Genomic DNA, 20,295 nt, shown 5'->3' with positions numbered 1-20,295 from the left:
GCAGGGTGATGCTTGTGCTTCCACCCATGAGGCTGTGGTCCGCTCTTGCTGTGCTCCTGGATTTCCCCTGTGTCTCTGTTCCTCAAGTGGGACTTTTCTGGTGCCCTGCAACGAGGGATGGGGCTTCTCAGCATCCCTTATGGAAAGCCCGGGTGGGAGGGCAGCACCCCAGGCAGCTCTGATGTGCAGAAACCCGCTCTGCATGGGCAGAGGGGTCCCTACCTCGGGGCTGTGACCCCAGCCAGGGTTCCCAGGGCAATGGGCTGGCCAAAATGAGGCCGTAAATCCCAAAACTGTGACTTGGAGCGATATCACTTCACTAGGGCAGGGGGTAGCAAGGCCCCAGTTTGCTAAGGTAGGAGAAGTCGCCTATTCCTTCTAGTCTTCATTCTCCAGTGCTGTGGAAATAAACACAGCTTTTAATACCTTCCAAATCCCTTGGATCTGCTTCAGAAGATATTTTCCTGCTGCTACTAATCCTGCAGTGGTCGACAAACAGAGTTTCCTTGTCTGATTTCTTCTGAGGAGGGAGGTTATTAGTGTGCTCCTGCGTCTCTCCTGACCTTTGGGTAAATCGGGATGGGGAGGGACTTTGCGCAGCCACGTGTGTTATCCTCCCACGTGTTGCTGCGGCAGTGCTCCTTGCCAAGTGCTTGCTCGTGGTCCAAGCCTGCCTCGGGAAGGTTTCCAACGATTGCCCAAATTTGGCTGCAGGTGGAGTGGCCTGTTCTGTAGCCAAGATGTGGCTCTCCGTGTCCATCCTGTGTATCCTGGTGGCTTTCGCCAGTGCTCGCAGCATTCCTTACTACCCTCCTCTCTCCAATGACTTGATCAACCACATAAACAAGCTCAACACCACCTGGAAGGTGAGTACTGGGTTGCCTTTTTGGGATTTTTTTGGATGCATTGCTCAACAGTCTCTCTCTGGGACTCAATAGCTGAGCTTTGGGAGTCCCACCACAGTGCTCGTATCAAACCAGCCTTGGTCCCAGTTGACTCCTGCAGTGAGTTGATGGTGCCAGGGATCCCTCCGGTGACCATGACTGCGCAGCTTCTCTTTGGAGCAAAGCATAGATGAATTCATAGAGTAGGAGCAGTACTAAGAGGAGGAAACTTTGTTGGAGGCTGGAAACAAGCAGCAAGTGTCAAGGTGTATCGGTGACCTGGCCAAACCCTCCTTGGCCAGGCTGCTATCGCCAAACCCTGGAGTTGGACCGTAGTCTACCGGTCGTGACGCACTGATCCTGGAAGGGGCTGTGTCTTATGTCTGTAGGTAGCTCAGCTCTTGGTCCCTGGGTTTTATAGCAAGCGTCAGACACTGGTTGGGTTTGAGGGAGATCTGGAGCACCAGGCTGGTCCCAGCAATGCACTTGATGGCCATGAAGATTCATGTCCCATTCCTCTGTATCTCTTCCCAGGCAGGGCACAACTTCCACAACACTGACATGAGCTATGTGAAGAAGCTCTGTGGCACCTTCCTGGGTGGGCCCAAGCTCCCTGAAAGGTGAGTGCTGGGAGACGAAGTTCCTGGGTGGGCCCAAGCTCCCTGAGAGGTGAGTGCTGGGAGAAGAAGAAACTGAGGGCCCTGTAAAAGCTTGTGTGGATGCTCCTGGTGTATCTGAAGTGGGTGAGGGTCTCCCGGGCAGACTGTCAGCGGGTTTCCCCCGGGTGCAGCTTGGTGGATATCTTGCATGGAGCTAAGCACAGAAACATGCGTGGATATCTTGCATGGAGCTAAGCACGGAAGCTTAGGGGGGAACATCCACCCTGTGTCCTGCCAGATACTTGAGCAATCGTGTAACTTGTGCTCCTTGAAACTCAAAACACTGGTCTGAGGACTTCTGAAGTATTTATGCTCCTTCAGTAAGCAAACAACTAGAGGAGTTATCTTCCAGGTCAACCTCAGAGGAGGTTGGAGAGACCTGTGCACCCAGTCTGGTTATGCTGGTGTTCCTGTAACAGGACTTCCCTCTTCTCGCTTGCAGGGTTGATTTTGCTGCAGACATGGAGCTGCCTGATAACTTTGACTCACGGACGCAGTGGCCTAACTGTCCTACCATCAATGAGATAAGAGACCAGGGCTCCTGTGGCTCTTGCTGGGTAAGAGCGTGGGCAGTTTAAGGTCAACTTGACAGTTTACTGGACAGAAAAAAAAAAATGCTGTTGAGTTTGTTACTGAGCTGCATGAATGGGGGGAGCACGGGGTGGGGTCCTGCAGTGTCTGAGCTCCTCGGTGGGCTTCTCCCAGCCAGGCTTATGCTTGTTGTACTCCTTGCCAGAAGGTTGCCTGGTTTCTCCTCCCAGCTCTAATGGTCTTTCCTTGGGTTTTTGGGGCTGTCTGCAGGCTTTCGGTGCCGTAGAAGCGATTTCGGACAGAATTTGCGTGCACACGAACACCAAGGTGAGCGTGGAGGTGTCAGCGGAGGACTTGCTGTCGTGCTGCGGCTTCGAGTGTGGCATGGGGTGAGTGGCATTTGGCTCTTGTGCACTTCAGAGGTGGGTGGGAGGCGTGGAGAGACAACCTGAAGATGCTGGTGGTTTCAGCCCTGTCTTCCTGGTCTCCCTAATGAGCAGGAAGCCCCATCAGTGTTTTGTGCTGCAGATGTTGGAGTTATTGTGGGAACATAAAGGTGGCTGCAAGGACTGGAAGTCCCTCTGAGCCACATCCTGCCCCCAGCAGCAGTAGATGATGATGGGAGGGCAAGCCATAGTGATGCTTTTCCACACATGGCTGGCAGCTGCCTAAGCCAAGGGAAGGATCTTTTAATAGCCCCAAAGCCTTGGTTTTTAGGCATAAGCCTTTTGCCTGTGACTTTTGCAGTTTGGGGCGGGGAGTGGGATGTGGAGCTGGTCCTCGAAGTTGTGTGGCTTCTGCTCCTTCTTGTCGCAAGGCTTCAGTGTCTCAAGGCTCAGAAATCCCAGGGAAGGCAGGGAGAGTCTCAAAAAGGTTCAACAAGCTGAAAGCCTCCATTCAGCCACCTGAAGCTGGCTCTGTTTCCCCTGCTTCCCCCAAGGGGGTGGCTCAGAGCAGGGTGGAGCTGGAACTGCTGTCTCGTTCTCCAGGTGCAATGGTGGTTACCCCTCTGGTGCATGGAGGTACTGGACAGAGAGAGGCCTTGTGTCCGGGGGTCTCTACGATTCCCATGTGGGTAAGTCCTCTCAGATAGCCTTGTGAAAGCCAAAAGGAGCATCTCTGCTTGATCGCTCATGTCCTTCAGGGTTCTTCTGTCCTGGTCCGCATCCTTGTGGCTGCTCCCTCCTTCAGGTCTGGGCTCAAACACCCCTGTTATCCCAGCTGGTTGCTTCTGTCCCCATGGCTTCTTCTGGTCATCCTGTTGGGACAAGGGTCCTTAAGGAGTATGTAGCAGCAGGAGACCCATCCAGGAAGGGAGCAGAGCAGCCACACTTAACAATGCCACAAGGCTCCTGCTTCCATAGCAAGAATGAATCAGGTGGTGAATTTTTTGTTGTTGCTGGTTTTGGACCAGTTCAATAAACTTTGGATGAGGGCAAGAGTCTTCCTGACACTTTTCCCCCTCAAAAAGCAACTTCCAGATTGGAAACCTCTGTCTCTTCCTAGCATGGCCATGAGTTGGTTCGTCTTTCCATGACTTTGCAAGAGGGAGGTAGTGAGAGGCAGGTCCAGAGGAAACCCATCGGTTATGCAGGGATTGCTTATGTGGAAGTGGCAGACCTACTCTTGCTGGCACCCCACTCATCTGTGGGGTTTCTGGGGCAGAAAGATGCCCTTTCTCAGGACATCTGATGCCGCCTTCAGCATGGCTGTTGGGGACAGGAGTGCCTGGGGACAGCTTGTTCATGCCACCTCTGTCCTCGACAGGCTGCCGTCCCTACTCCATCCCACCCTGCGAGCACCACGTCAATGGCTCCCGTCCGCCGTGCACTGGGGAGGGGGGGGAAACCCCTCGGTGCAGCCGGCACTGTGAACCCGGCTACTCGCCCTCGTACAAGGAGGACAAGCACTACGGTAAGGGAGGTGGCCTCTAACACTGTGCAATGCCCAGCAGCTCCAGAGCTGCTCCTGAGGGGAACTTGGTGGGGTTGTTGGGGTCAGACCTCTTCCTAAGCTGTTTTGTGGTGGTTATTTTCTGTGGCCTTGGGATGGGTGGTCCAGGAGCGAGCCTGGCAGATGCTCAGTTTGTAGCTGAGACTCCGCTGAGATGAGGGAACTGATCCGAGTCCTCGTGGTGCCTGTGCCGGGGTTGAAGGGCACGGTGCTGAATCTGGGGGAGTTTGGTGTCAAAGCCACCTCCTTCCTACTCCTTGGTGGTAGCCAGCACTGCACCTGTAGGAAGGTCTGGCTGTGTCTTGATTTGTCTTAGCCTTGAGTAATTTGTTTTGGATATGAGGATGCGTGTGGGGAAAACTTCCCACTGAAGCTGCCTGCAATAGGTCTTTGGGTACAGAACAGGACTTGGGGAGAGGGGTGGTTGGAACCCACTTTCCCTGCCTGGCCGTGTCAGTGCCTTTGGAGCAGCTGCATTTCAATTTAGAATCACAGAATGGTGTGGTTTGGGAGGGACCCTACAGATGGCCCAGTCCCACGCCCTGCCATGGGCAGGGACACCTTCCACTAGACCAGGTTGCTCCAAGCCTCATCCAGCCTGGCCTTGGACACTTCCAGGGATGGGGCATCCACAGCTTCTCTGGGCAACCTGTCCCAGTGCCTCCCCACCCTCTCCAGGAAGAATTTCTTCCCAATATCCAAATTTAACCTTTCAGTGGAGAAGGCTTCCTGCACAGGCATGCCAAACAGTCACTGTCCAGCTGTCCCTAGACATGTGTGGCCTGACAATGCCGTATTAATGGTGACTGTTTTTTTTTTTTCTCCCTAGGCATCACATCCTACGGTGTCCCTCACAGTGAGAAGGAAATCATGGCTGAGATCTACAAGAATGGCCCGGTGGAAGGAGCCTTTATTGTCTACGAGGACTTCCTGATGTACAAGTCTGGTGAGCAGCAGCGCCGGGGCTGTAGGCAGCCCTGTTCCCTACTTCATCCGTAGGGTCTGTCTTTTGTGGCCCTTGTGCTCTCCTGAAGTCTGAAAGGAGATCCCAAGCTCACACCTGAAGGGCTGGTGTTGCAGGAGCATGGGCAGATGTAGTCTCTTGTATCCTTTGGTTCACAGCAAGGGGAATAGGTGCTTGGGACTGGCTCAGAGAGTTACCCCCCAGACTTACTTACCCAAAATCCTAGCTGTTGTTCCCAGCTGTAAAATGCTGGCAGGTGGCTCTCCTGGTGTGGTCCCAAATCCCTGTTAGGAACTGTGTGGGGATGCAGTGCCCTTGCTGAGGGTCTGGGTGTCCTGAGTGCTCAGCTGACGCTTAGCATCACTTTTCTCCAGACTCCACTAACCTTCAGGTTTGCGGTTTAACCAAAAAGAGCCGCCTCGGGTGGTCTCTGGGCTTGGATACGGGGTGTCTCAGGAGCTGGCGGGGGTCTGAAGCGGGAGGGGACGCAGCACCCATTGACTTGTTGGCGCGTTGCCTTGCAGGGGTCTACCAGCACGTGTCTGGGGAGCAGGTGGGAGGCCACGCCATCCGGATCCTGGGCTGGGGAGTGGAAAACGGCACTCCGTACTGGTTGGCTGCCAACTCCTGGAACACCGACTGGGGGGACAATGGTGAGGCACCCCTCGATGTTGCTGGAGGGAATTATCCCCTCCCTGTTCTCCCTTGGTAGGAAGGTTGACTTTTGCTCTTGGTGTGCTTCCAGGCTTCTTCAAAATCCTCCGAGGAGAGGACCATTGCGGCATCGAGTCCGAGATCGTGGCGGGCATCCCCAGCACGCAGCAGTACTGGAAAAGGGTGTAACCTTGATCAAACCATAAATAATCCTGAGTCCCTGACACTTTTAACCGATAGCGGGTTGGGTGCAGAGCCCCCCCTTCTAAGAGACTATAGTTGAGATTACTTTATTAAAGCTTTTTATCTTTTTTTTGGGTTTTTTTAATTTTATTTTATGGTGGAGCTGGGGGTGGAACTGCTCTCCACAAGCCCTCTGCTCCTGGTGGGTCGCAGCTGTGGGGCATTCCCTGCTCAGAGGACTGCTGGGGGGCTCGCTGGCCTCTTTACCGTGGTATTTGGTTAGCCCAGACCCCTTCCAGCCCAGTCTGTTACTGGGAGTGTGGGAAGCAGTAGCTTTGTGCTGGGATTAGGGATTTGGTGGGGCAGGGGTGGACCCTGCTGGGAAGCCATGACCGGTGGGGGGGATTTGTGCACCCCTGGCTGGGTTGGTTTGACTGTTAGTGCCTGAAACAAGCAGGGTATGTTAGCATGTGCCTTCAGTTGGATAAATTTAGACCTATTAATGATGAAATACTGACAGACTTGTGGGGTTGGCTCTGGCCAAAGCTCTGTTGAGGCCCCTTCCTGCCTGCAACACGTCCTTTGTGCATCGCTTGCTCTGCTCCATCCACTCGGCTGCTTTTTAAACCACTTGTTCCTCTGCTGTTTATTTGCTTTTTTTTCTGCTGTAGCCTGGGGTTATTGATCATGGGGAAGGGCCTGGCTGGAGCTCCACGAGCCTTTGATCAAATATCCTGCAGGCACCTAGGAGCACGCTGGGAAGAGCAATGCAGTTTTCACCCGGGGCTGGGCAGCTCCGGGTGTGCAGGGGAGGCTGTATCCAAAATTGGTGTGGTGCTTTGGGAGGGCGGGTGCTGAACGTTGAGCCGAGAGGAGAGATGTTGCTCGAGAGTCCTGCAGGGAGCTCATGCAGATGGTTGGAGGTATCTCGCTAACTTGTACACAACTAAAGCTTTTTTTTTGAGCTACAGGCATTAAGAAGAAAAAAACCCCTTATTTTTGTTACTGGGGGGAGGTGTAATAGCTGTGTAGGAGGAATCACGTGATTTGCCAACACTAACATAGTGAAAGAGCTTTTTTTATTGTTAATTTTAAAGCACAAGAGATATTGCTGAGACTACAGGCCTGATGTGCGTGAAGCAGGCTCTCCCTTGCACTGTAAAATAGCCCCTTACCTCTGCCTACTCTGACACCACTGAGACAGAGCTGTGCTGTATGCGATTGGAACAACTGTGCCAATAAATGGTTTCTCCAGTGTCTTGTCTCCTGGCCCTTGGTTGCTTGCTTCTCCTTGAGCTCAAACCACCCCAAACCATCCCCCTGTTGTTCTGTGCACTGTGGAAGCCACAGAATCATAGAATCCCAGCAATGGTTTGGGTTGGAAGGGACCTTAAAGCCCACCCAGTGCCACCCCCTGCCATGGGCAGGGACACCTTCCACTAGACCAGGTTGCTCCAAGCCTCATCCAGCCTGGCCTTGAACACTTCCAGGGATGGGGCATCCACAGCTTCTCTGGGCAACCTGTCCCAGTGCTCCCCACCCTCTCCGTGAAGAACTTCTTCCTGATATCTAATCTAAACCTCCCCACTTTCAATTTAAAAGCAGTGAGAAAGCATCTGCATTTTACCTGAGCTGAAGGCTGGTAACCTGTGGCACGGTGGAGAATTAAAATGTAAAAGAAATGACACTTAAAAGATCATTGTTTTCCCCAAGAAAACTTTAATTTCAACAAGACTGGAAGCTGCACAAAGAGAGCTACCGCAAGTTTTTTTAAACAACAGCTAAAACTATCTACATCAACACTTGTGGAGTAGGGGTCCTCCCTCTGAGTAAGTCTGGACACAGAGACTTGACCTTGCAAAGGCCACTGAACCGTACCTGGTGGACTTAGCTCTGTCCTCCACCTGGACACAGGCTGTCCTCCCCTTCATGAGGGCAAAGCAGCATTTGGGGGTGATAGTGACCACGACAACAATGTGTTTTCCATCCCAGGAAAACAGCATTTGCCTTTGAAGTGTTGTTTCTTCTTACCCACGCTGTTCCCAGGAAGAACGTGACCCACGTGTTAAGTCCAGCCTGATGTGTTTCAGAACAGCAGTGGAAGCCTTTTCCAGTTTGCACATCAGTAACCCAAAGCATCCTCCCAAGCCAGAGCCATGTGGGCCAGGGAAACCTGCCCTGGCCATTTCCTTGGTGGCTCAAGCCTTCCCAGCCCATGGCAGGCATCATCGCTGCCTTTCAGGATGGCCGATGCACCAAGGCACCCCAAAAAGCATCCCACAAGGGCCAGCACAGTGCAGACCCTCACCCTATTGCCCCGCAGTGCTGCTGCTGCTCTGCCACAGCCACCCGTCCCCTCGGGCTGAAGAAGTGCAGAGCCCAGAGCCCGCAGCGGAGTCGAGCACGGGGTTATTAGCTCAGGGTCATGCAGGCAGCTTCCCTCTCCTCTGAACCGCCTCCTCAGCTCCTAAAACACAGCTTTCCAAGTGCAGGGTGCTGTCAGCTCGAGGGCAGGGAGCTGCAGTAGATGGCTTTCAGCTAAGGGCACATTAAAGTGGACAGACCATCCCACCTCCAATGTTATTTAACCTTAAAAGGGCTTGTTTCAAGCCTAGGAGCCTCCTTCAGCACAACGGAAAGGCAAAGGTTGCCTCTGCCTGTTTGCAGGATGTCAACCAGCCTGGGCCGAGGGCGAGAAGGTGGCCAGAGCTTTTTCCCTGGGTAAAGAAACATGTTCCTCTCCTGACTGAAGCAGCGTCCTTCCAGTGCGGAGCAGACACCAGAGGCCTGTGGGGACGAGGCTGCCTAAGAAAAGGAGGCAAACCCCAGAAGGTTTTGCTCAGCCTGAGCTGGAAAGGTGTCTCAAATCTCAAAAAAAAGGCAACTGCATTTTCTATTTAAAACCATCCTAACAAAAAAAAAAAAAAAAAGTCAGGTAAACTGTCCAACAGGAAAAAAGGGGGGAAAAAATAATATTCAACCCCAAACAGTAAGACTCCGAGTAGTGTTTGTAACCATCCAAGCAGATGGCAAGGGCGGTGAGGAGCGGAGCCTGGCAACACCGCACCATCACCCCGGGGCTGCAGCTCACCGGCGTCCCATCCTTGTCCCCGTCCCAGGCCCCCTGGCATCCCGCTGCCTGGCCATCCTCACTGGCAAGGGACAAGGAGCCTCCTGCCTCCGCTGCCCAACGCCGACCACCTCTCTGCCCCCGCCCACCCGCTGCCCATCAGTTCTCGCCCGCCTGGACGTACTCCTCGGTGGCCTTGGAGATGGTGCTGAGGTACTGCCAGCTCAGGGCGGCCAGGAGCATGGCGCACGACAGGTAGATGGGGGAGTAGTGGTGGCGCGATGCCATGGGGCCGCCGGGCAAGCTCATGGCACGGATGGAGGCGATGACCTGCTGCGTCTTGTTGGATGATGGGTCCGTGCTTGGGATCTTCTGGTAGATCTGGGGAGGAAGGAGGAGTTATGGCTCCTACCCAAGGTTGAGGAGACAAAAGGGACTGCAGGGTGGAAGAGGAAGCCTTAAGGGCCACTGTGTCCCCAAGAGCAACCTCAGCGGTGGACTACCATGGAGCAAAAACCAGCTGCAAGGGATGCCTGGATGGGGCCAGGGCCCATCTCCCTTGAGAAGTGCACTAAGCCAAGCAGCCTCTTGAGGGCACCCCACGACGGGAGATGGACCACACGGCCTCAGACAGGGCCCCTCAACCACAAGCAGGGTTGCTGGGACCTGGTGGTTCTTGCCCGGCAATCCTCACTCACTGCCGGGGTGGCTGCAGCCCACTCCAAACGAGCAAGGACACCCTAGTGTGACTGCCAGGAAACGATCACCTTCATCAGATAAACCTCCACAGGCTTTGGGGTTTGCTCTGCATGGTCTGCAAACCTCATGGCCTTTGAGTCCTAGAGGTGTGCACAAGCAGAGACCATCCTCAGGGCTGAGGTGTCACGGTCCCTTGTTGTGGGGTTGGCCAGCCCACAAAGGGAGCTCTAATCACCCATGGTTTGGGGTGTCCCTGGTGCAGAAGAAGTATCTTTGAATTTAACAGCCCTCGCTGGATTTGGTTTTTGGCGTTGGGTTTCCCCCATAGAATCACAGAATATTTTGGGTTGGAAGGGACCTTAAAGACCATCCAGTTCCAACCCCCCTGCCATGGGCAGAGACACCTTCCACTAGACCAGGTTGCTCCAAGCCTCATCCAGCCTGGCCTTGAACACTTCCAGGGATGGGGCATCCACAGTTTCCCTGGGCAACCTGTTCCAGTGCTTGTGTGCATGTGTCTAACCATCAGATGTTCCTCCACATGAACTTTTAACCTCCGCAGTACCCTGATGTCAGGACTCCCACTGCTTTAACCACCTGTGAAGAGCTGCCCTTATTTACTGTTGGTCACAGAGCACCACGTCATGTTGCCAACTGCAACTGCGGACAGGGAGAAAACACAACAGCTCACTGGGGCAGTCCATGGGGAGATGATGCAACCTGTTGTGGGAAAGGTCCCCTGAGCCTGCTCAGCCCTGCGCTGTGACAGCTGACTCATTCTGCACCAGGAGGACAACAGGGCCTTGCTCTCTGCCTCTCAACACAGGCACGGACCAACGGTACCTTCAGGGGAACAGATCAAGCACCCAGTTTGGTCCAGGCAAAAGCCACGTCAGGGTCATGGGGCCCTGCCACCACCGAATTACAATGTAAGGAAAGGATTAACATATTTTCCCAGTTCCACACCAGGAATGAGGATAGAAACAGCCAGAAATTACTCCTGAGTTGCTCAACCTACCTCTTCCACATACTGGTACATGATGGCTTTGACAGCTTGTATGTTTGTGGCATCCATCATGAGAGTGACAGCCTGTCCCTTCCGGATCTTCACGACACCCCTGAACACCTGCTTGTTGTTATAGCAGGCAGCCAACGTGGCGATGGCCATCACCTAAGGAGAAACACCAAGGGCCTTACCACACTGAAAGGAGCTTGCCAAGCAGCCTTGGTCCTAGTGAAATCCACGGCAAGACCCTCTGGAGCAGAGCCACAATCTCACCGACAACAGAAACAGCAGGTACCAGGAAAGAAGAGATAGAAGAGGCTGAGAATAAAACAGACTAATACCGACATGACACGTAACCTTCACCTCCAGCTTCTCATCCGCTGGGCAGCAGATGACAGAGAACCACTTGAAAACGTAACCCACCTGTGGGATAGCGCAGAAGTTGAAGACAGTTTGGTTTTTCAGGCGGGACAAGTATGTGAGGACATCAGGGACGTGGTGGAGGGCGTTTGTGATGAGCTCGTTCAGACACTGGACAGCCATATCGATATTCTCCGGTTTGGCAAGATCTGAGAGCTTCTTTGCGTATCTGCTCCAAACCTAAACACCAAGATAAGGACTCAGAAGTTGGAGGGTACGTTCGTGCTGTAAGAGAGATGTCTGTAACAGTCCGAGGTCTGGGACAGCAACAAGAACCACCAGAGACCCACAAAAGCCTTGAAGGATTGGGGCTTACTAGGCTAAAGAAAAGAAGGAAGGGCTGGCTGTGGAGCCACGATGATGGCCTTTGTATATACAAAGGGATTGTAAGGAAGGATGCAACTCAACTCCTCATCTTCTCTAGGCAGGGCAAGGAAAAGATGCATCACACATGAAGAAATGCTCTGTGAGACAGATAAGCTTCACGGAAAAGGGAGAGACAAATTCTTGGAGGGCCTCAAGAAGATCAGACAAGCATCTATCAGGCATAGGCAGAGCTGATTCTGCCTTTGGGAACAATCTAAGTACCCTCTTGAGATCTCACCCAGTCTTATCCTCCCTCATTCCTAGAGCCAACATAACAGAGAGGGGAAAAAGCTGCCCAACAAATTCTTGGCAGTGTGGGGAGACATCACCTCGTCCCCAAATCCGTACCCAGACAGCGGTAGGTAGATGTGGAACTTGGCAGCCAGCTGTCATTAGAAGAACTGTTATTAGCAGGAAGATGTACAACCAGCACTAGTGGGGTTAGGCAGCACAGCTTTACTGCAGGGTCTTAACAAAATGAAAGCAGACCACCAAGTCTCTCCTGTTAACTTTGATTTAAAGGGACGTGAGAGACCATGAGTTTTAGCTGAGCACCCTGCAATGCATTCCCGACAGGCATCCTGGGAAGCACGGCTGGCGGGCTACATCCATTGCAGCTCTTGAACAGAAGCCTGCAAGACTGTCAAGGGACACCAAACAACGGTGGGAAAAACCCTGGATTTGGGGATTTCAAACCCTTCTCAGGAAAGGATGTAACTCACTGTATCAGAGCAGCAACAACAGTACCTCCAGTCTTAGTACACTTCCCAGAGAGACACCACCTCAAGGCAATGTCTTCCCTCACCTCTCTGGGCCAGAACTCCCTTCCCTCCAGCTGGTCCTCCAGATAGTCACGGATGATGTTGGTTTTCTGCAGGAAGAGGCCCATGGAGTTTGCCAGCTCCGTGTCCTGCCCGACAATAGGATCTTCTAGCTCTGATGCAGAGAAGAGACGGGAAAGGCCAATCCCCACCAGCCCAGCGACGTAGTGACAATACTGCAAGGCACCGAGAGGTGAACAGGCAGAAAAAAGACGAAAGGAGCAGTTACCAAGAGCTATATTTGCTGTATTTGTTGTATTTGCAATGGGGAGTTTTACAAACACGATGCTCACAAGTTAATTGACAGTACATTTATTCCTGGCACATCTCAGCTTTCCCATGCCCAGCAAACACCTCACCGAGGATGTTCCACCAAGGTGACACTCTGCCTCCAAATGAAGCTCCCGCAGGGGAACAGCTGATATGATGGCCACCCAAAACACGTGCTGGTGGGCAGCAGCAACAACCCACACCATCCTTCCGTTACCCACAGGACCAGCAGTCTCTCAAAGCCTTCTCAAGCCCACAGAGCCTCCCTCATCCAGCTGAGTCCTCTTCCCACAGGGATGCTGTCTCCTCTTTCCACAGAGACAAGGTAGACCTACTCACATTCAGTCCAATCCTTTGTCCAGGATAACTAACCTTATCCCATTCATGCTGAGAGTCCACCTTCTTCTCCAAGAACTCCGCCATCCCGACACCCATCTTGTGGCAAATATCCGAAATCACATCCTGGTAGACCTTTGACAGGTTCCTGAACTCCATGGAGATCTGCAACACAAAACCAGAAAGTGTTAGGAAAAAGTAGCACAGCTCAACATTTATTAAGAAATCAGAGAAAGACTGTTTACCAGGCTCTTATCCCACCCTGGCTGGAGATCCAGCACAACTCCCACAGACAGAGTTGTTTCAAGGCCCTTAAAACACAGGCTCAGACTGTTCTCAGTCTAAAAGGAACCGTCTCTGGCAGTAGATCAGACACAGCAATATCTTTGGGAAGGCTCTGTGGCCTTGGATTAGTATCATCTGGGAGCTGCAGGACAAAACTAGCTACACTTGGTGCACAAAGTTGGGTTTTTTGGGTGGGTTTTTTTGATTGTTTTGGTTTTTTGGGTTTTTTTGTGTAATTTGCGAGAACACCCCATCACGCCAGCCATGGGAAAAGGCAGGGGAGGTTTCTGGTGCCTCGTTCTGCTGAGCCCTCTCCAGCTCTGCCTCCACAGGGCACATTTTTCACAACTGGAAAGGCATCAAGCAATGGAGAAAGCATAAAATCCTTCTTCTGCATCTCCAATAACAAGATTCAATGACTCAGTCACTCTCAAATTTAATCAAGAGCATGCCCTCCCCTTCCCAAAACAGTGGAGCATCGTGTTTTATTGTGCTGAGCGCTCTCATATCAGTGGGTAACTGTGTCTGGTGAGGGGAGCAGTCTGAACAGCTACAGCTTGGACATGGATACCACCACAGATCCAGGCTCTCCTCCCTCCCCTGTGTCTCAGTCTGTCTGGCAAATAAGCGTATTGACTCTGCTTCAGCCTCAACAGCTTAAACCCACTACAGAGAAGCACAGTCTGCAAGCACACCTCTACCAGATATTATCCGAATCACACCTGAATATGAGCTCAGACTGCCCGAGCAACACAAAGCAAGAGAGAACAATGTAGTCCCACAAATACCTTGCCAAAAGCTTTTCTAAAACACCAAGCCATTGGCATACCTCCCACGTCTCCATCACTACACATCAGGATGCCCCTGACACAGCCACCTCCTATAGCACACACCCCTCCCCGACAGGGCACAGCCACTGCTAGCCCAGGATGAGCATCAGAATGTCCTATACACCTCGATTTTCCAAACAATCATCCCTTTCTCACTGCTGGGGAAGGCCAGAAAAGGGTAGAATAAATTAAAAATGGTAAAAAGCTGAACAAAGTAGAACTTCTTTGGAAAATGAAGTGCTCTTCACTGTAACTATTATACTTTTTAGAAAACAGAGCTTAAAAAAAGCCCTAAAAAATAAACCCAGGTATTCTTGATCAACATGAACAACAGCAAAACTGCAGCATCCACCAAGGGCCGATCCTTGTGCCCTTAACAAAACCTGTATCCCTACTCGGCAGAGCCCAGTCTTGCCTTCCAGGCACAGCATCTCTTTCGGCTGTCAGCTTGATGGACGCTCTCTAGGCTGACAGTGCTCTCCTTCGGTGCTGGGAGATGCTGAATCTCAGCAGGGCAAAGCTCCATCATCCCACTGCTCCTGCCAGGGTTGAAATCCAGCAGGATCCCAGGACAAGCATGGTTTCAGCCTGCTGCCTGCCATCCTGAGTACCTGCAGCACAGAGTCAAGGTCCTACAGCTACACCTACACCAGTAACTGAAACATCGAGCACGGACTCAGTGGCCCACATAGCTACCCCATTAGCGTGGCCCCCGATGTACTTCCGACTCCCAGGCAGAGCTTGGGAAGTAGGGTGGGTCAGAAACCACTTCTTAAGGACAGCCTGGGATACAACCACACTGGGTTTCGTCCTGCTGCCTACCATCCTGAATACCTCCAGCACGGCCCCCGATGTACTTCCAACCCCCAGGCAGAGCTTGGGAAGTAGGGTGGGTCAGAAACCACTTCTTAAGGACAGCCTGGGATACAACCACACTGTTCTGGATGCTGAGAGAGTTTAACAGCTTGGACATGGACAGGCTTTCCCCACTGGCCTCCAGGTCAGAGAACAGGCTGCAGTACTGCTTAGCTTGCTAGTGGAACTGCAGACCCTGAGGCTCCCTTTTAGAGAGATGCTTAAAGCTGTAAGACTTAGGGCAGTGCTGTGACTGACAGCGAGGTACTTTTTATCTTACATGCACGTCAAAGATCTGCAGACAGACTCCGGTAGCTCTAGAGCAGATCCTGCAGGACTGCTGCAAACGCTGCTCCAGCCACAAGCCAGATGCCAGACAAGTTTTCCTCCTCTCCCCACCTGTTAGGGGTCACAGGATGCCCACCCCACACAATTCAGTGTGTGGCAACAAATCCAAATGGCTCCCTGCAAGGAGACAACCATCTACTCGTCCAACAGGGGAGGTAAAAAGCCACTTTTCCAAGCTAGCACTTTTCCACAGGCAGGTTATCTCTGGCTCAGAGTTGCACAGTTTCTCACTCCAGCCCTGCATCCAGCCCCACGTGCAGGTGACGTAGCTCTTTGGAAGAGCTACGGGCTCACCAGGGACTGAACGAGCTCAGGTGTAACACAGAGAAGGACCCAAAAGTGACACAAGGCAGCTGAAGCACGGAAGTGGATGCCTTACCGTTGGGAAGTCCTCGAGCACCTGCCGGTCCTTCTCCTTGCTCTCCATGTATTTCCATTCCGGCTGGTAGAGATAGGAGTGAAACTCGTGCAGCATTGGGACCTTTACATCTAAGCTGATGGTCATGTCATCCTCTATAGTGTCCAGGGCACGGAGAACTAGGTAGAATATACAGACGGCGTGTCTGTAGGGGGGAGAAAAAGAGTCATCCTTTACTTGGGATTGCCTGTAAGGCAGGACAAAGAGTTTTGATTAACCAGACAGCCTTCCACAGAGGCAATTCCAGCTCTACACGACACACACTGTCATGGCCAGGTCAGTGATGCCTTTGAAAGACACAGGGACTTCCAGCACAATTTGCTTTCACGTTTCAAGCAACATGGTACTTCAGGCACCAAGCAGAATGGAAAGTGGTGATGCGAAAACCTTCCCAGCCCCCATCGTTGTATCCCAGCATCTCCTACAGCTTGGAAACTGGCTTTGGTCTAGGGATCCCCACATCCAATCCCTTTTCCATCAAATCACAGGATGGTTTGAGTTGGAAGGGATATCAAAGGCCATCTAGTCCAACTCCCCTGCAATGAGCAGGCACACCTTCAACTAGGTCCAGGGTGTCAGCTTCCCCAGCCCTCGTCTAGGGACAGCAGCTGTCCCCTGAAGCGTAGGAATGTAAAATAAATGCATTAGAAACATGCTGCTCAAATCCCAGCCTCAGAGGAGCAGGTTAGGGATGCAAAGCACCAAAAGCAACGCTTCCTACATACTTCCTCACAATCACCTTGATCCTCCACTCTCAGCAACAGAGGTGCCTCCACACAAACTCCCCACGGGCTGACTGCCACCAAAGCTGCGGCACACATGGGCTGGCTTAGGAAACCCAGGTTTTCCCTTTGTGCAGAGAACTACGGCATAGCTTTTGGCGTTCTGAAGATGTGTATCAAAGAAGCGATGGGCCTCTAAAATCTCCCTGGGCAGGACACTGCGAGATCCAACCCTGCATGCAAGCCCAGCGCTCGCTAGGACCCAGAGGACAGAGCCCGAGGTCAGCTTATCGGAAAAAGCAAACGCAAAATAAGGAAGGGGAAAAAAGCAGGTGTACTTTTCCTGCCACTTCCCCTTCTCTGCACCCAGCACTCTTCTATGCTGTCAGGGAGGGGAATAAGGAGGTCCCTTACTGTGCAACAGGAACATTAGGGCTGGCAGATAGAGCTAAAAACTGCCCTGGGCTTTATAACTCCATGCACAAGACACTGGAGCCAGCAGAGATGTCCCAGCAACAAGCTCCTGGATTGCTGCTTCCCCACCCAGGCTCCCCATTTGTGCCGCTGAAACAAGAAGCCCCGATGGCGAGACATACCAGCTCCAACTCCAGGATTTAAATAAAATAATCCCCTAGCTCTAAGCGAGCACAGAGAAACTTCAAGGAGATGATGCATTTATTAATTGTTTAACAAATGGAAACTAGCTTTCACGGCTTAAATGCTAATTACTAGGTGAAAGCGTTGCTCTCCTGAGATGACAACGCACAAGCGGTGATTAAGCAACCAGGGAAAACTGGTTCTTAGAGCCAATACTGTTAAATTTGGCATTTTTTCCTTGATTGCAGAGTATTTAATACCTCAGTCAAGTCACACATCTGAGTGCTCACAAGCAGCTCTCTTATGCTCTCCCGTGCCTTTGCACAACTGATTTTTTCCATTTCAACCAGACTTCACAGGTTCATCCGTCACGACCAAGTGCCCAGGACTCCCACCCCCCCTTCAGCAGCATCTTCCACTGCAGCAACCAAGAGGGGCAGAGCAGAACCTGAAATGCCATCCCAGAAGCACCTCTTGCATCTACACTGTTTCAGCAATAACTCCAGAGCCCAGCATAGTTAAAACACTTGTTTAACCCCACTTCTGCACCCAAACCTTAACTGCATCCCCAGCTTCCAGCATACACTGAATTCAGTTCTGTGGCAATTTGGGCAAACCAAGGGGAGAAATTTTTATGATGAGGGTGCTGAAGCACTGGAACAGGTTGCCCAAAGAAGCTGTGGATGCCCCATCCCTGGAAGTGTCCAAGGTCAGGCTGGATGAGGCTTGGAGCAACCTGGTCTAGTGGAAGGTGTCCCTGCCCATGGCAGGGGGGGTGGGACTAGATGATCTTCAAGGTCCTTTCCAACCCAAACCATTCTGGGATTCTATGAATTGGAAGCACCCACTTCCAAGCCCAGTTCTATCTCAGGACTCAAGCTTCAGCTCTGTCCTAGGCACAGTTCTACCCCAGTGAGGTCTCTTTTCTCCTTGCCACTACATTCACCCTCAGCCAGCACAAGGCTGGTCTTGACAAAGCAGCTGAACCTGCAGGAGTTGATCCTGAAGGGTCCAAGGGACAGGCAGGATCGCAAGGCTGGCAGCAGAGGGAGGCAGGAGCATCCTTTTCCTCTCCACCACCACGAATTATGTTGGCTCAGCTGTCAGTTTTGAGCCTCTCACCTACAAAGAAAACGCCCTAACCATGGAGCGACGGGCCGGACATAGCCCTGGCCAGCAAAACACGCGGTTTAGGGGCCAAAAAAAATAAGCAGGAAGAAAGCAAACATTTTAGCTCAACTCCCTGTGCATGAGTGTGGGGAGCATTGCTCCAAGCACTCATCCAGAATCTCCATTTTCCTTGTTGGATGCAGTCCTTGTTGGGTGCATGGAAACTCTCCTAGGAGCAGGGATGTGAAATGCTTCCTCAGCCATCAGACAAGGGGATTTCACTCCAAAGAAGCTGCAAACAAAGTTGTGGCAGGGGAATGGACCGGGATACGGCATAGGATGCCGTGCTCAGGAGCAGACCCCGGGAACGCTGCATTTCTTAGCACAGCGTGGTCGTTTTAACGCTTGAATCCTACACCAGCTCCTTCAGCCAGCAAGCACAGAGGCAAATATTAAGCAGTCTGTAGCCACAGGGGCTCAGTTTAACCCCCTATGGGGTTAACATCAATGAAACCCCTTCTTTGATGTGATCCAGTGAAACGAATTCCCTCGTTAAGCTTGCTGCTCTGCCTATTTCGCATTTCCCTGTTTTGTCCCTAAACCCTTTAATAGAACTACTGTGCTTTGAAAAGGAGTTTCTTCAGATCCACCACGCAGCCAGCTGTCCTGCAACTGCAATCCCAGCACAGTGTAGGTTGCAAATATCCGGCAATAGCGTTTTTAGGATGCCAGGCAGAAGTTTCTGTACCCTGAGGGTAAGGAGCCTTCCTGATCCAAGCTGCAATGCAAGGATTAAAAGAACGGAAGAGACAGACAAGAAAGATAGCTGCAGGAAAATCAAGGCAAGCACAGCACATACTGACACTGCTAACAGGTTTCAAGGTGATTTATTGATTAGTCTTTATTTTTTCTCCTTAATTTCTACATTAGCTAACCAACCAAGCATGGAAAAAAAACCTTAATTCTTGGCCCCACTCATACCTTTCCATGCAGTCCTGGCCAAACCACTGAATTTCTGTTATTTCCTGTAAAACAGGCTGCAGACAACCATTTCATAAATGCTGGACGACAACTACGGGGCACCGTCCAAAATGCCAAACCAGGGCTCACAAAACCCAACAGATAACCCAGTGTTCAGGCCGGTGCCTGCAGAGTCGCAACCGCAGCGTTAGACATGTCTGCTGCAGCTTACAGAGACCCCTAATTTTGACAATTAACCCACCTTGGGATTAACTGGAAAGAGATCTACATGCGGAAATCAGGAATTACGATATGAATCCAAGGATTTATAGAGAGCACATATACATGTGCCCAAGGCCCCAGGCCAGCTGAGCTTTGCATCCTGTTATTTTTGCCATCCGAAGCTTTCCTGCACGGGTCAGCAAAAATCTGTACAGCAAGAAACGAGCGTGCTGCAAGGCCCCTCCGATGACCACGATGGGGGTCAAACGCACCTCCCAGGCAGGGTCCAGACCCTTGGTCAGCCCCAGGTTTTTTGCTTACCTCGTCCCTCCCGAAGGCCAGCGCCAGCCTTGGCACCGCCAGGAAACATTCCCAGGGTGTCACAAACAGCACACGGCCAGGCGCCGCGTTTAACCATCTGCTGGCTGTAGCGACTGGCCCTGGGCCTGCTTGGCCGAGGAACCCAGCCTGGGGGGGATGGGGTGGGGGTGTGTGAATTATACCCAGCCAGCTCAGACGTGATAAAAAACACATCCAGCTGCTCCTGGCCAGCTCAGCCCAGTGGTGATCTGCTGTGGGAAGGGGGAGTGTGGGGGGAACAGGGAGCATTTCCCAGCAGCTCAGCCAAGGAATATAGTGTATGGGGACATTGTATGGATCATGTCTTCAAGGCCAGGCTGGATGAGGCTTGGAGCAACCTGGTCTAGTGGAAGGTGTCCCTGCCCATGGCAGGGGGTTGGAACTAGATGATCTTTTTTTTTTTTGAAGGGCCCTTCCCCCCAAAACCATTCTGTGATTCTATGATTCTATGTCAGGCCAGCTCTGTCTGGGACCATTGCACCCACCACCTCCCAGGAAGCCCCGGCGTTGGGGAGAAGCTGCACCCACCATTCCCGGGAGAGCTCCAGCATGGGGGCACCCACCACCTCCCGGGAAGCCCCGGCATGGGGAGGGCACATCACCCACCCCGTCCAGACACCCGGGTCTCCCCAGCCCCTCCGGCTCACCGCAGCTCTCCGTCCAGGGCCTGGATGACGGCGGCGAAGCTGCGGCTGGTCTGGTTGAGGTAGCGGTAGCAGGTGCGGAGGCCACGTCCCAGCGAGTCCTGCGGGGAGAGCGGGGTGCGGGGGGG

The 20,295-nt window shown here is 52.4% G+C and overlaps 2 protein-coding genes across 2 annotated transcripts; one reads left to right on the top strand and one right to left on the bottom strand.

Annotated features, from left to right (window-relative positions):
• Nucleotides 1-716: 716 nt before the first annotated feature.
• CTSB (cathepsin B) lies at nucleotides 717-5,957 on the top strand. The gene is made up of 9 exons (XM_010147708.1): nucleotides 717-866; nucleotides 1,419-1,504; nucleotides 1,986-2,100; nucleotides 2,345-2,463; nucleotides 3,064-3,149; nucleotides 3,842-3,988; nucleotides 4,857-4,973; nucleotides 5,516-5,644; nucleotides 5,737-5,957. Exons 1-9 carry the CDS (start codon nucleotides 741-743, stop codon nucleotides 5,832-5,834), a joined length of 1,023 nt encoding a protein of 340 aa, XP_010146010.1. The 5' UTR covers nucleotides 717-740; the 3' UTR covers nucleotides 5,835-5,957.
• A 3,027-nt stretch (nucleotides 5,958-8,984) lies between these two features.
• Nucleotides 8,985-20,268, bottom strand: FDFT1 (farnesyl-diphosphate farnesyltransferase 1). The gene is made up of 7 exons (XM_010147706.1): nucleotides 20,171-20,268; nucleotides 15,514-15,697; nucleotides 12,853-12,981; nucleotides 12,195-12,386; nucleotides 11,027-11,203; nucleotides 10,616-10,768; nucleotides 8,985-9,279 (listed from the first exon to the last, which is right to left on the bottom strand). The coding sequence occupies exons 2-7, from the start codon at nucleotides 15,637-15,639 to the stop codon at nucleotides 9,058-9,060; spliced, it is 999 nt and encodes a 332-aa protein (XP_010146008.1). The 5' UTR covers nucleotides 15,640-15,697; nucleotides 20,171-20,268; the 3' UTR covers nucleotides 8,985-9,057.
• Between the last annotated feature and the right edge of the window lie 27 nt (nucleotides 20,269-20,295).

This window comes from Eurypyga helias, unplaced genomic scaffold, assembly GCF_000690775.1.
Source record: "Eurypyga helias isolate BGI_N326 unplaced genomic scaffold, ASM69077v1 scaffold17302, whole genome shotgun sequence".
NCBI lineage: Eukaryota > Metazoa > Chordata > Aves > Eurypygiformes > Eurypygidae > Eurypyga > Eurypyga helias.
The sequence above is the reverse complement of the archived record's forward strand: the minus strand, read 5'-3'. Positions and strand labels throughout refer to the sequence as shown.